Source organism: Toxorhynchites rutilus, chromosome 3, assembly GCF_029784135.1.
Source record: "Toxorhynchites rutilus septentrionalis strain SRP chromosome 3, ASM2978413v1, whole genome shotgun sequence".
In the NCBI taxonomy this organism is placed as follows: Eukaryota; Metazoa; Arthropoda; class Insecta; order Diptera; family Culicidae; genus Toxorhynchites; species Toxorhynchites rutilus.
In genome coordinates, this window is record NC_073746.1 from 62,538,124 (window position 1) to 62,553,712 (window position 15,589).

Genomic DNA, 15,589 nt, shown 5'->3' on the forward strand with positions numbered 1-15,589 from the left:
ACATCTGATACTTTGATATTGATTATCGCAGCGTATATCTATTGCTGGATATGCAAGGTCAATTAAAATGCTACTGCCAAATGGTGCTTTTTTATCGATAAACGAACATACAACCCATTCAAAAACCACCATATTCGTGAGGACCGCGCAAATCGCTACCAAAACAGAAGATGTGACTAATTGCTATTCTTCGTTTCGCACTTTCAATCAAACGTAAACAGCACTGACTCTGACTCATCATTTTCGTGTCGTATACAATGTCTGCGGAAACCTCGGACCAATGTCAAAGAGTACGTCACGAACGAGTGGCCGGACAGGAAGAGTGGAAAAATTGAAAATCGTCCAACTATCAGAGCCACGAGAGCTTTCTCACATTATTTTCATACAACACTATTTACTCAAAAAATTCTAAATTTCGTTCTGTAAGACAATCGAAATATAGTCTAACTATGACCTTTAATTTTAGATTCCTGAAGTAGTGATAGGCCTTCAAATTTTCGAGTCCCTCGATACTCTTCAAGAATCTCATTGTGGGATATAGAATATAAATTTGTACATGTAAGAATTGTATCGTCATTTTCCCCATTCGCCGATAAGATTGGTTGGCTGAACTCAGCACCTGGCGCATAATCCGTGTCCAGCGGACTATGACTAACAGGAAGAATTCTAGCGAGCCACCATATAAAAGGCTGGTGGGGATAGAGGATATGGCATAGTAAAATTCGAAGCCACAAGTGGAGCAAGTTTTTTGTGCTAAATTTAATTTTGCATTCACACAACGACATAACAAGTTCCCCCTAGAACCAGTTGCGAATCAAGCTGCTGCTGCTGATCCAGTATGAAATTCATTCTTATTGCCACCGCTTTGATCGGTCTCGTGGCCGCCCAGCAAAAGTACACGAGCAAATTCGATAGCATCGATGTGGACGAAATCCTGAAGTCGGATCGGCTGTTCAAGAATTACTACAAGTGTCTGCTGGACCAGGGTCGCTGCACACCGGAGGGTAACGAGCTGAAACGTGTACTACCGGAGGCTCTGGAAACGGCTTGTGCAAAATGCACCGACAGGCAGCGCAATACTTCAGCGAGGGCTATAAAATTTCTTTCGGACAACCGACCGGCAGAGTGGAAGGTCCTGAGAGCCAAGTATGACCCAAACAACAGGTACAGCACAAGATACCAATCGGTTGGCAGGCAACAGGGAATCAATTTGTAGGAACCTGGTCACCGCGGTGATTTGTTTTCTCTGTCACTATACCACCTGTATATTTGTGCAAATAAAAGTTGATTAGATACAGCAATAGTGAAAAACCTTTCGAAATTTTTTGTGGCAACGCATTTCAATGATTTTTGAATTATGAAACTGAAGACAATTAAAATGTTCAACCGAAGGTGTATCCTACTGTACAAATTATAAGTTATAATGGAAAAAAACAGTAATTATCCAGGTCATTCGACAACTTCTTGTAACTCAACTGGGACAGTTGAAATGTTCGAGTTTCTCTCCCCGAATTTTTTATCAGCAAAACCATCCGCCATATACAGGAACAGGTGATAGTTCCCTGGGCCATGAATAAGAACCTCTCAACAAAACATCTGGCTAGTCAATATCCATGTGAGTGACCTGGCGTTGTCCCTGATGGTAGTTTGTCTAAGATGAAGAAGGACTTATTATTATCGGAACCCTTTTTTTTCTAAAACCTGAATGCAGTTTAAAATATTGTTTTCTATCTTTCAGTCACTGTTCAGCAAACTGAAATGTATACAAACAGAAAAAAAACTTATGTGTCCAGGACACGAATGCATCGTTAACGTAGGACTACGAAATTATTGCATTGAATTAGCCTATTTAATACTACACCCATACTTCGCTTTACGGCCTAGATACGTTCCACGAAATGTGGCCGCAAAGCGAGAAGCCGTATAAGGAATCAATTATTCTAATACAAATTCATACAAATTCAACCAGATCGGTTACAAATTTGTTAAATATGTAACATTGTTTGTCATTCAAAATGCATTTAATCTGGCCACATTTTTTTCCAAACATGGTTCATTTTTGTCAATAGGATCTTTGATGGTACAGTATCACCAAAATGTTTTAATTGTAGGTTTACCATCGGTTTGCCTTAAAAGTTGTCTAAAAGTTCGGTGTAGGTAATATACCTTAAAAGTGGCTATTGCGCCCTGATCCTTTGGTTGGATCAGAGCTGTTGTATTTTCATGAAGGTACTCAATCATGACATCTTCAGATAGCTCGGATAAATTAATAGGATGTCCTGGGGCATTATCCAAAATAAGCAATGTCTTGTTGCTTAAGTTATTGTCTCGCAAATGTTTTTTTCTCTTCTGAACAAATGTGGTTTTTGGATCAATCCTCAAAATTTTTTTTTTTGCCATTATAACGAATCATTTTAGGCCGCAAATCGAAAACGTGCCTGAATTGAAGAGGGCCGTTATAGCGAAATGCCGTATAAAGAGCGGCCGTATAACGAGGTATGGGTGTACTGATATTATATCATGATGGAACGAAAGCTAATAATCGACTCTATGATGCAATTTATTGGTGGCCTTGATGCGTGACTTGTTGTAACTTCCTCGTAAACTTTGAAAAGCAGATTTGATAATCTATTATCTAATCTTATTATATACATACGGTGTTGGCTTATCACTGTCCAGAATAAAACTAAAAATCAAAACTTTTACTTCTTCTTTGTTTTTATGAGGCTCCAAACTTCGCAGTTCATTCGCCTTTGAAAATCGAAACTACAGAGCAATATAATTGAGGGGCTTACAATGCAAGGGGTGTAAGTGACTTGATCGATTTCTCTTCATCAACTTTTTCTTTAGTTAATAACTCAATTGCAATCGTTCCCATTTAAGTTTGCTATAGAATCTTATAGGTGAGGTTCTGACCTATCTTCCACATTGTCAAATACAGCTGGGAATGTATTTGAGGCTAAGCTATGATCAAAACAGAAAGTCGATGTATAGAAATCGATCAAATCACTTACGCCCCTTTCATTCTAAGCCCTTCAGTTCATACCTCATAATTCATAATTCATACCTCACAAAGCATCGCAAGCAATCGATACAGAAACAATATTTCCAAATTAACTCTCAACATTAACATATGGTGTTGTTTGATCACTATCTAAAGTGGAACTAGCGATGTCCGGTAATTGTTCGAATAATCGATCAATCTTATACTGACTACAAAAATCGTTTATTACTAAGAAACTAATACCCAAAACGAACGAATAATTTTCGTTGATTAAATTATCAGAAGATTGAAAAAACTGTTGGAAGCAAGAATCAGTATAAGGCAAACTTATATATTGCGGCGAACAAAGTAGACGGGATAACTATAAAAAATCTGGAGACAGAAGTTAAACAAAACACACGGCCATTTAGATTGGATCAACCAGAAGCTTAGCTGAATATTTTGAACGTTAAACTGTGTAATACAGGAAGATATAGGGTGCAAAATCGAAAAACTGAAGTTGTATCAAACAATGGAATATTTCGAACGCTCATACTCGACCATGATAGATCGCAACAATCGATTGGAAACATGTCTAAACATCTATCATTCTAAAGAAAAATCTTTAGTAAATTGAGCTTTTGAAATGAAGTGGTCGGAATTTGAGTAAAAAATTAAATGTTCGAAATTTGAGTCAAAATGGTACTTTCTCATATCGGAATTGGAGCATTTCTGAAAATTTCTGACTATGTAAAATGAGAGCATTTCAACTGAAACGAAAACCTTGCTTGCTTGAACAATTTAAAAATGTCTCTTCCTCGGCTTACATTGTCGACTCCATCACACTCCGCAGCGCTATCCTAATTTGTTGTCACTACTATGAATTTTCTGTACTTCCTTATCTTCCTCAACGAATTTCACCGTTTCGTCGGTGTCCGAAAACGATTTTGATATTGAATGAACTGGTATATTAATATCAATGAATGACAAAACTAGGGATATTTCCTCTTGCTCACATTCCATGAACGCATAGAAGGACGAAACAGAGAATGAACGAAAATGAATGAATCAACTGTGAGTGGCCTGCTGTGATTGTGAGGCTTGGCGTTGATTCATTTTCGGTACCCCGAATGCAATGGTGTAATGATCGAATGATCCGGTCTGAAATTCAGTTGAAAAGATTGATGCGGAAGAGATATTTCCAAGCACTGTTTTTAAGATATGATATGTGATATGTGACTAATTTAAAGTCGAATTTGCGACTGTTTTCTTTCAAAACAATAAATATTTTTGGGAGCGGGGACTGGTATTGCGCAAAAGCTCTTGATACGGGCTGAATGGAAGGCACAAGCCGGGGCTCAACGCATTCGTTTCGCGGCCAAGTTTCGTGTAACTTATCTAGGCCGTAAAGGAAGGAATTCTTTTATGAACCGAGGCTCTGAAATAATTTCGTAGTTTTTTTTTCTTGTCCAGTTCAACATTTTGTCACGAAGTCTTTCTATTAAATTCCCGTATAGAATGTGAAAAAATTATAGGAGGTTGTGTGCAAGACTGCCCCGCGATGAAAGAAAAGAGAAGAGAATTATTTTGTACAAAAGTCATGAGAATTCGACATGGTTGGGCCAGGAATCTAAAACGTTTCAATGACGTTTGTCTTTTTCCCGGAAGGTTCAATCAAGGCGTCCAAGAGATACAGTGAACCGAAAACTGTATCAGAACTTCATGAAGGCTTTCAAAACGAATCCAGGACTTTCGTGGATGTAACCAGTAACTCGTTGCTATTCGAAGTATAGTTCGGAATATACGCATTTGGAAAGATTTCTCCAAGAATTGGGCTGTTGTGAAACCAAACAGAACCGTGAAATAAAACAATACGGTAAAAACGCGAACCCGTAAGCTGTATGATCAAACTGAAATTCAACAGGTTTCGAGGACAGTGGTTTTATGTAACCAGGGGTCGCGGAGGTGTTCCAAAAAATATACATTTAGTTTTGCGGACAAGTTGCCTGTAAGGTGATCATCTTGCAGGATATCATGACAACGAAGTAAACGTCATTGAGAATAATTTTTTTGTTTGTTTGTGTGAAATTTTTGAAATTTAATTTTGCCAAAGCTTCTAAAAAAATGTTTCAGTAATATCCAATCCTACAAAAACAAAAACAAAATCTTCATCAATTTGCACTAGAACAATTAAATATTCCTTAAAAATCTTCCATGTATGCCCTACACAAAAACTTTAAGCTTTTGCAACTTAAAAAAAGTTAAAAATGCAACCTAAAAGAAACCGGAAAGCATTTTCTGAAACTGTTTTTCGATGCCAGAAAATAATCGAAATATGTAGACGTCGTGAAACATTCAAATTGCATTTTTTTATGTGAATGCCTTCTATTACGCAAGGTTGCCAACATTCAGATGAATAAAAAAAATCACTTAAAAGTGACATGTTATTTCGCCCCGCATTAATTATGTGGACATTCATATTGAAAAGAGGAAATTCAATTAAATACTCCCAATCATAATGTTTTTGCTGTTGGGCCTCTGTCGACATTGATGAAATTATTGCCTTCCTGAAAGTAACATTGGAAGATTTGAAATATCACCATATTGCAAATATGATCTCATTGTTGTGTAGCAGTTAAAAACTTAACATATGCTGCGTGTACGATAGTGATATCATAACATCGAGCAGAAGATAGTTTTGTCGAGTCACGCCCTGAGTGATTCCAAGTGATTCTTTCTCAACGATGATGCGCAGCATCGACTGATATCGGAGTATTTTCAATCTAATAAACATTGTGACTGTATGTATGAACATTGTGACGCTATGTATAACGTAAAATAGCAAAAACCCTTCTGATGCAAAAGACGTCCTGCTATTTATATTATATTGTAGTCACAATATATATGGGAATGTGAATTATGCAAACACCAGCTGGTTACGTCTCATCAATCCCTAGCGAGGGCGGAGGAGAATACTTTCTATGCTTCCGGCAGCGGTGTTAGTGGGGGCGTTCAGTAAATTGATTCGCAATTTCGACTGCATAACCAAAGATCGCACCACGGCACACGATGAATAATGATTGAAAATTACACAGTCTCCCTCTAAATCGCAGACCAGATGATGCCATGACCTAGGCACATATTAACCCGTAATTGTCTACTTCAGTGTCTTAGGTGATGATCGAATCGATCAATTGCATGGAACTAGGAAAAAAAATCAATTGCATCTGTTTGTTACGTTCCATCCCGTGTGTGTGTGTGTGTGTGTGTGTATGTGTGTGACCAGGTCTATAAGGTCTGATGATTGCAGCGGCCCGTAGAGGAAGGGTGATCGCAAAATTGGACTCTGAACACACAGCAGCCTTATTTTTTCGCTTCTGCTCATATTCAAATTATTGAATTAGGTAAACCAATATTTTTTGACCGAAAGTGGACGCACCACTTTTCTCCCACAACACAAATCCTGGCAGACTGTTGGTTTGGTCTACCCAGCGGTTAGAAAACAATTTGTGCCACGCGCCTTGGAGCCCAATTTGTAGTAGTATATATAGAGATTGTGGCCCCGAATTGCATCGTAGTTCACAGCATCTTCTCTAGCAAACAACTCCAAGTTCATACCGGGTAAGTGAATCGCGTAGACGTTCGACCACTCCTTTCTAACCATACAAACCACTTCGCAGAGATCACAATGAAGTTTATCGTTGCTATTTTGGCCGTCGTCGCGGTGGTTGCCGCCCAGGATCTCTACACAAACAAGTACGACAACATCGATGTCGATGAGATTCTGAAATCGGACCGTTTGTTCAAGAACTACTATCAGTGCCTCACCGAGGAAGGACGTTGCACCTCGGAAGGTAACGAGCTGAAACGCATCCTACCGGAAGCTCTGGAAACTAACTGCGCCAAATGCAGCACGAAACAGCGTGCCACCGCTGTCAAGGCGTTCGGATATTTGAGCGTGAACCGTGCCGAGGAGTGGAAAACCCTGCGCACCAAGTTCGACCCTGAAGGCAAATACATCGAGCAGTATCGCGAGGAAGCCGAGAAGAACGGTATCAAGCTGTAAAGATTGGGCCGCTGTTTGAAATGTAAATTCAAAATTAAAAATTTCTGATATTGTATGTTGAACAAATTAAGTTATTTGTCGCGCTGTTATTCCTTTTGTACCTCAGAAGTTGATATAAAAGAATTGTTTAATAGTTTAGTTTACGATATTTCATTGTTCGCTCAAACATCATCACCTCCCTATGACTGTTTAAAAGCTTTATGTCATAAAGTGTAGATAAACTTGTTCAACCCTTTTATCACAATTCAGAAAAGCTGTGTGATATCTATTCGATCATATAGACAAGACTTCAACTAGTTCCTCATTCAAAATAATGCCCTACAGACTTCAATATCTGGAGGCATTTCCAAAGTACGTTTCAGGTAATCTATAGGTAGATGGCGTGACGATTTTCTTACACAGGTAAATGCATTTCCCGAAAAATGGAAGTCCCACGATGATAAATCATGTGAATGAGAGTGGGTGTCGACGTTAATTATGCGACTTGTGGTCAAAAAAATAATCAAAATCATTAAAGATAACAAGATGCGTGCGTCTAGCACCAAGAATCAGGAAGAGGGGAATGAAGAGCCTTGAAATCTCAACCGTGACTCGATTCCCGCACTATTTGCATATTGTACCTCCAAAAGCTCATTTAAAAATAGTAAACAGTTCAATTACGGAAATGTGTTTCAAAAATTTGCATCTTCGGACACATTTGGGGAACTACGAAACTATTTTTTTCATACGACGAATGAGGAATCTACTAACTGTGTTTGTGAAAACATTTTGTTGTGGTATGTATGTTCAATATACAGAAGAAAAACCACAAATGCAAACAAAACCTAGATAGCCTCTCTTCTAATCGAGTACACGATTTATTTAACCCTCCTGTACTCGCGTGTAAAATCATAACACGTATACTCGCGCACGGTGTCACAGACCGAAAATTGATCTTCTCTGTAATGTTGCCATTGTGTATTTTTCAGGCTTCATTGGCATTTATTTGAAGAAGAGAGTATGATTGAATGAAAAAACTCCTAAAATATGTTTTCTTCGTCTTTATTATGTTATGTTATGTTATGTTATGTTATGCCTCCTCAAAATAGAGTAATTTTTGATACTCCAAAACAAATAACGAAGTTCGCATTTTTCATTGTCATTAATCAGAGGTAAGCAACTGAATCTAATTCATGGAAGTATAAAGAGCTATAAAATAACATAAAAACGTATTAATCGATTGTGGTTTCATTGGAGTAAGAATCAGAACATAGCATAACTGCATGCTCGAAACAAACATATTTTTTAGATTTCATGCAGAAGAATGTATAACGACCTTCTAGATAATTACCAGATGATAAAGATTCTGGAACATAAAGTTTGCATATTTCTAATATTCTGTGCCTCTGTTTTCTTAGTAAACTAAGAATTAATGCCTTTTTTTAGATGGGCCATAAAAAGATGATATAAAAGGATTTCTAGGAACTTCCTTTTCTTTTTCTTGTTTTCTTGTCGATATTGTCCATTATAAAAAAATATCCCCGAAACTGTAAATGTTAAAAATAACCATAAGCCACCTTTTAGTTTATAGTTTACAATCCTTCCACAAGTGAAATTCTTTCACAAGTGTGTATACGTATGACCATTATATTTAGCGAATAACTATACGAAAGTCAAACATTTTCATTTTGCTTTTGAACGTATGAATCTAACGACGAATAGTTAATATATGGATCTGTTCATTCCAGTTACAATAGGGACTGAAATCAAATAAGAATAGTCTGGTAATGATCTTATGCATTATATTCTATAAATAGTCCACGCCACTAACATTAATTTATACATTTCATTCAACAATATTCTAGAATATGAAAAAAAGCACTTGTCCAAAAAAGTTACTCCAATACTCGCGTCGGTGTCTCAGACCGAAAGTGTTAAAAAAGTGACACACGTCCTCTTTGTACCAACACATGCGATACGCTGAACGATGACGAACGACGAATAACGAAGCTAGAGTGAAACGCAATGTCGTAGTGTTGATATTTTCTGAGAAATGAACGAATTATTGATTTCTCGGTCTGACAGACCTATGCGCGAGTATAGGAGTGTTAAGGAACAGAATTATTTACAATTATAAGAAGAAATCATAAATCGAATCCAACCAATATTCTAAATTTCTAATGAATAAAACACAGCACTATAACTACTTCAATCTAACTTTTGTAAAGCATAAAATCAACTATATGTTCGTGAAATCTCTCATTCACAGCACACAATCGGCTCTCAGGAGCCATTTGTTGTCTTACTTCTTGCCGATGAAAACCGCAGTGTGTGTGTGACATCGGTCTCAAAAAGAAAATTTGAAAAATTTCAAAGTAACTCTTAGCCTTAGCCCTTTCAGAACCATAAAATGTCCAAGACTAAATATGCCAATACATCACAATATTTTAGCTATTGTGGGCAGGGATGCCAACTATAATTTTTAAAAAATCAGGAAAAATAGAAATCAAAAACACGATAAATCAGAATAGCTCATATTAGGTTGTCCGAAAAGTTAATGTCGATTTTTGGGAAAACCAAAACATCATTTTTAATCAAAGCATTATCATTTAATTATATATCCATAGTTCTGTTTCACAATCTTTCGCATTCTTTCTAAAATATTCTATCCTCTCAGAACATGTTTGCTTCCGCGTCGAAAACTGCTGTAAACCATATATATGAAAAACTGGCTATAGTCAGTGAGACCAGAATATAAATCGCAAATGACATTACTCTATATGCTCGCTCGACACACACACACAAATGCACAAATTTCCGGTGTAATGGCGTGTGTATGTAAAAAAAGCGTGCGTCTCCCCGACGGGGAATTGAACCCCGGTCTCCCGCGTGACAGGCGGGGATACTGACCACTATACTATCGAGGAACAGATATAGTTAAACGCGTAAAGATCATAGACTTTATTCAATCGTTTTGAATTTTTGCAGTGAGTATTGAGAGCATCTCGTATCATTTGCGGGTATGCTCTGCAGATACAATTTAAAAAAAAAAACTTTGTGTAAGCTATACATGGTGCACTCAATATACAGTATCCAATTTATTTCCACTGTATGTATTCGAACCGAATAAAAAACCTTTTTTAGTTTAGTTAGTATTAATTTTAAATATAAACCTATAGTTTATTTTTGTTTTTTGAGTATAAAAGAAGAATTAAATTGTTGATTCATCATTCAATTAATGGATTTTAATAAAATTTTGGAAGCGAAAAACTTAAACGTTAGTGGTTTTTATGGTGTTATTATTAATATTATCCCAAAAATTCATAATACAATTTGTTCTTTGACACCCAACTGCTATCCTTATTAATTTCGTTGCAATGTTGTTTCGAACAATTCTTGCTGAGATTAAATCAAGTCTTCAAAAAGCACGGTTTTTAATCCACTGCACTTATAATAGCCAAATAACTTTTATTTTAACGTTGAAATATTACCCTTTTTCTTCAAATCAGCTATATTTGAAATATGCAAAAACATTGTTTTTAAACTGTATATTATCGAGTCTATAAATTGTATATAATCGAGTCAATAATATATTACATTACAATCGAATCCGACCTGAATCCAAACTGCATTATGCGTTAAAATAATTATAAAATTTGAGGTCGACCGTGACAGGACTCGAACCTGCAATCTTCGGATCCGAAGTCCGACGCCTTCTCCATTAGGCCACACGGCCAGCTATGAAGTTAATTTAACTAGACCTCATCTGGTTAAAAAAAACTCAAATTGAACAAGCTTGAAAGTAAATAAAAGCAAAAATCTACATAAAATAAACTGTTTTTTATTAATAAAAATTGGAAAAAAAAAAGAATATGAAAGATTATGAACGCTTAAAACCCGACCATTTCTTCATAGATCTCAGAGATGATGCATCGAAGAAAATCGATGGAAAATACTTCTTCACACCAGCTCATACACTGTTCAACCGAAACCAAATATTTGACTCTTTTTGACAGATTGAATTTTATCAATGTGTTCTGATCAAATATATTCGACACAAAACACGACAAGCAAATTGGATGCCTAAAATATTTTTTCGGTCTGTTCGTTAAACCAGCCAGTACCTTAAACCTTTTACCTTACCTTAAACCTTAAACATTTCAGATGAATTTATTCCATGTTCGATGTTTGACATTGTTTGTCACTGTTGATAATTGAAATGTGGCAAACAAAAAAGTGTTTGTACAAATTTCAAAACAAACTTAATCTGTCAAAAAGTGTCAATTATTTAATCTCCAGACGAACAGTGTACGACCACTTTTATAATAAATAATTTTAAAATAAGAAACTATGTGAGGCACAACTCATCCATAAAAGGTGTTATTTAAGATCTGTTTAGTGGCGAATAAATTCAACACATCGGTATTTCAGTATCATTCCAGCCAGCGAGCAGTCAAAAACATTTGTCAAGACTAAAAGTTACTATACTTTATTCAACAATGTATCAGTTCACTCTTTAGCTAATCAAATTTGTATACTTGTTCACGAATTATAACGGTGCTCCTATGAATAATAGGTAACGGTACTCAGTACACCCAAAGTTAATTTTTAGCACATGTTATGGCATCTCGATTTATTACATAAATAACAATGCTCTACACCCCAATACGTGTATATCATTTGTATAATATATATGCTAGAGCCAATGTGAGCCAATATGAGCGAGCCAAACGGGAGACACTTTGAAATGAAAGCATATGAAAACTTTTCGTATAGTTTGCCAAATACACGGCGCAGACAGAGAAAGATTTCTATTCTCGTTCATACTCTTCTTTTTACTCTTAGAAAACACTTTTCAACTTCATTTATTATGAGTTGTAATATTATCACGCTTTTATATAACAGCACTAGTAGCTATATGGATAGCGTGTTCGTGTCAAACAGCTTTGCATTCCAGCCGGCCTTGGTTCGATCCCCATTGATGTCGTATGAACTTTTTTTTGGCACAATCCCAAATGAAATTAAATAATGTGTAAATGTGTCGAATCAATCACTGAAAAATCTATCATGGCCACAAACGATCAAAATTACTACATTACTTACTGAAAAAATAGATTAAAAACAGTCGAACAAATAGTCTTCAAATTCAATGCAATCTTATACAACTGTTCCTCGATAGTATAGTGGTCAGTATCCCCGCCTGTCACGCGGGAGACCGGGGTTCAATTCCCCGTCGGGGAGGCGAATATTTTAACCACTATTATAACGGTAATTTTTATGAAGGAACCATAACCAGAATATGAATATAATATATATACTCAAAGGAAATAATGGCTGTCTCAAGAAACGCAGCGAAACCGTTCTGGATAATCTGAATTTGATATATTGCCTTCATGAACAGAAAACGATGGAAAGATATGTCGATACCATACTCAAAAATTTATTATGTGAATTAACCCTTTCATTACGGCAGTGTTCAGAGGTTTACGGAAAACCTCATGATCTGCTTTAACCCCTAAGCCTATGATTTAATTCGGTCACGCATTGAGTGATATCACTTATCTGCTATGCGTCCAAGCGCCCTATGATATGCAAGCAAGTGCACCACGATTGAGACTAGATGGGGTTAAAGTGAATGGAAAATAAAAATAAAGATAATTGCAGGTGGGCTCGTCCGGGATTTGAACCCGGGACCTCTCGCACCCTAAGCGAAAATCATACCCCTAGACCAACGAGCCCGTTGATAATTTAGTATTTGGTAAACGTACATATATGGATCATTTTCATGAAAAATTCACTTCTGGAAACTTCCCCGTTTCAACTTTCCTAGCCCCTTTATTATGCGCCGAGAAAGACGTGAGATGGCCTATGTGGTTCTCAGATTTTAGTGAAAAGTGGTAATTTTGTCCTTTATCTTGTTCTTTATTAGACCTGTTTTTTTTATTAGGGGGACCATTTTAGGGTGGTTCAAAAAATCAACTTCTTCCTCTTTTTTCCAAAATGAATTTTTTTTCGAAAATTTATAACTTTTGATACTACTCCATATTGAATCAAACCAGAGGCAATGAACCAATTTTATTTGAAAAAAAAATTTTTTTAATAGTGTCCATGGTCTCGGGACCAAGGGCGCTATATTTTTTTAATATTTTTTCTTGAAAGCTGATGATTTTTTACACAACATATTTTCAAAAATCAGAGAGGTGTTTTTTTTCGTTTTGAAGTTATATCGGTGTATTATTCATTTTATTCTAAAATTCGGCCGAATTGATAGACCGATTGTCTGTAAATGTTCAATAAAGAATATCGAAACTGCGATTTCCGTAATATCGCAGTTCCAAAAATGATTCTTTGTTGTTGCGTTTAAACAGATGAGAAATTAACCACACAGGCTTGTCTAATCGATGATGAATGATGATGAATTCATGAAAACATGAAAAAATGAAAACAGCGCATAAATAATTCATGCGCTGTTTGAACATTGCGTGATTTTTTCCTCTGCCAAAACTGATAATTGAACAACAATGGTAGTGAATACTTTTATCCTTTGCTGGGAAGATTCCTTTGTTACAACGAATAATTGAAATTTTCCGCTAGCAATCAAATGCCTAGGTTAACCAATTACGTAAACCGATCGATTAAAATCCCCTTTTTCCTGTTAGCTTGGAAAAAGGGGATATTAATCGCCCCTGTGTCAGGTCGACATTGAAGAAATGAAACAGAAACAAACACACGACGCACTCAAACGAACAGTGAAGCAATTCCACCTCACATGAACCGCATTCAAGCAAAACCACTCAAATCAGCGCGATCGTTCTGTATGATTGCCCAAATGCAGAACGAGAGTTCAGCCCGGCATTGAACTTGAATTTTAACGAGTTTAAATGTCAACGGCGAAATCATCTGGTTTTAGCTAAACTGTTCGACAACGGAAGTCCTCATAAATACGGTGATAAGCACACGTTTCCCGTAATCAGACGGCCGGGCTCTTAATCCATACGAAGCACTTTTGAAACTTACTCACAAACCGGAATAAATAATGCACATTTTGTTTGCTACTTTCGTTGACGCAAAAGACTTGTTGACGCAAACGAAGACGATCTTTATTCAATAAATATCTAGATAACCGAATAACAAAATATCACACCGTTAGATTCAAACAGTTATTCCATTTTTCGCCGCCTCCTCGCGATATTTCTCCGCGTAGATATTCTCTGGGTCGTATTTGGCCTGCAGGGCCTTCCACTGCTCTGGACGCTTATCGATAACATAGTTAATCACTTTGATAGCGTCGGTCCGTTGTGATTCGCTGCACTTTTCACAGTTGGTCTGCAGAGCTTCCGGCAGGATCCGTTTCAGTTCCTTGCCATCGGGGGTGCACGGTCCTTCGTCCATCATACACTTGAAGTAGTTGGTGAACAGCCGATCTGATTTCAGGATTTCATCGACATCGATGTTATCAAATTTGCTGGTGTATTTCTCCTGGGCCGAAGCCAGGGCCAGCAGAGCGAATGCAGCCACGATGAAAAGTTTCATTTTCGAGGAATAGTACGAATGATTTCAAATTCACAAACTGAGGCGACGAACCCGGTTACAAACTTTCCAACTTTACGCACAAAGTTCTTCTAGTGTTTCTCTACCGCGATTGTACAATCAACTATACTCCGACTGTGGATGGGTTAACACTATATATACAAAACTTAGGCACTAACGAATTCCAGCTAAACCGTGATAAACCGACTGAGCTTGCGTTTTCATTGCAACAGAGGTCAAGTTTTTGTTGTTTTTAAGTAGGCTTCAGATGCTTGTTATGCTCCTCTGCTCAGCCAGTGTTGAATCAATTACTAATGATTTGATGCATCTGCTCTACTGGATGTCCGAATTGTGTACCACGCTTGTAATCGGACTTGTTTGCCTCGAATGTTTCCCCAGGTAATTTACATTAGAATGACTTTGTTTGGAATGTTACAATGACTTGTCTAAAAACGCAAATTGTCTGAAATCATGCGGATGAAAAACGCTTTTCAATGGTACTGTTCCGCAATGATCCTAACGCTGGGTGTTTGGGGTTAAGCCTTATGGCAAGCTCGTAGTTGCATGTTGAACATATTACGCGGTAATTTGAAATTAACTTGTTTTTTGTACATAGTTTGTAAAGTGCCCCGAGAACATCTTCAACATTTGTTGGTTATACAGAGTTATCCAATTTGTGGTTCGAAAAATTCAGCACAAACAAACTAAGTTTGACGCATCAACAATCCACATTTCATAAACTATTTATTTTCAATTAATTGAAAGGCAATATAACAATGATTAACGACCGCATATGATTTTTAATAGCCCCAATTCACAACTTGTTACCGTCTGAGATCTTGCTTGAAAACACAACGAAACAAACTTGTTATGTTAGTTTCACTTTCTCCGAAACATTCTGTTTCACACATTTGAAACACGCGCTAACATTAAGGATATTCTTGATTGGACTCGTTTGAAAATTCCTCTGGACTTTTGAGCCGTAAAATATTCCAGTCAGTACTCTACAAATTCTCTAAAATAGGAGCGAG

The 15,589-nt window shown here is 36.9% G+C and overlaps 3 protein-coding genes and 4 non-coding genes across 7 annotated transcripts; 3 read left to right on the forward strand and 4 right to left on the reverse strand.

Moving 5' to 3' along the window:
• The first annotated feature begins 722 nt into the window (after positions 1-722).
• LOC129776358 (ejaculatory bulb-specific protein 3-like) lies at positions 723-1,311 on the forward strand. The gene has a single exon (XM_055781948.1). The coding sequence runs from the start codon at positions 839-841 to the stop codon at positions 1,214-1,216; it is 378 nt and encodes a 125-aa protein (XP_055637923.1). The 5' UTR covers positions 723-838; the 3' UTR covers positions 1,217-1,311.
• A 4,977-nt stretch (positions 1,312-6,288) lies between these two features.
• On the forward strand, positions 6,289-7,143 carry LOC129776357 (ejaculatory bulb-specific protein 3-like). The gene is made up of 2 exons (XM_055781947.1): positions 6,289-6,604; positions 6,664-7,143. Exon 2 carries the CDS (start codon positions 6,672-6,674, stop codon positions 7,047-7,049), a length of 378 nt encoding a protein of 125 aa, XP_055637922.1. The 5' UTR covers positions 6,289-6,604; positions 6,664-6,671; the 3' UTR covers positions 7,050-7,143.
• A 2,740-nt stretch (positions 7,144-9,883) lies between these two features.
• Trnad-guc (transfer RNA aspartic acid (anticodon GUC)) lies at positions 9,884-9,955 on the reverse strand. Its single transcript has one exon. It is a non-coding gene; the product is annotated as a tRNA-Asp (tRNA).
• A 736-nt stretch (positions 9,956-10,691) lies between these two features.
• On the reverse strand, positions 10,692-10,764 carry Trnar-ucg (transfer RNA arginine (anticodon UCG)). Its single transcript has one exon. It is a non-coding gene; the product is annotated as a tRNA-Arg (tRNA).
• Positions 10,765-12,197: 1,433 nt separating this feature from the next.
• Trnad-guc (transfer RNA aspartic acid (anticodon GUC)) lies at positions 12,198-12,269 on the forward strand. The gene has a single exon. It is a non-coding gene; the product is annotated as a tRNA-Asp (tRNA).
• Positions 12,270-12,694: 425 nt separating this feature from the next.
• Trnap-agg (transfer RNA proline (anticodon AGG)) lies at positions 12,695-12,766 on the reverse strand. The gene has a single exon. It is a non-coding gene; the product is annotated as a tRNA-Pro (tRNA).
• Positions 12,767-14,071: 1,305 nt separating this feature from the next.
• On the reverse strand, positions 14,072-14,695 carry LOC129775877 (ejaculatory bulb-specific protein 3-like). The gene has a single exon (XM_055781050.1). It carries the CDS (start codon positions 14,559-14,561, stop codon positions 14,181-14,183), a length of 381 nt encoding a protein of 126 aa, XP_055637025.1. The 5' UTR covers positions 14,562-14,695; the 3' UTR covers positions 14,072-14,180.
• Between the last annotated feature and the right edge of the window lie 894 nt (positions 14,696-15,589).

Excerpts from the sequence above, each read along its gene's own strand:
- LOC129776358 (XM_055781948.1), top strand. The coding sequence starts at position 839 with ATGAAATTCATTCTTATTGCCACCGCTTTGATCGGTCTCGTGGCCGCC.
- LOC129776357 (XM_055781947.1), top strand. The coding sequence starts at position 6,672 with ATGAAGTTTATCGTTGCTATTTTGGCCGTCGTCGCGGTGGTTGCCGCC.
- LOC129775877 (XM_055781050.1), bottom strand. The coding sequence starts at position 14,561 with ATGAAACTTTTCATCGTGGCTGCATTCGCTCTGCTGGCCCTGGCTTCG.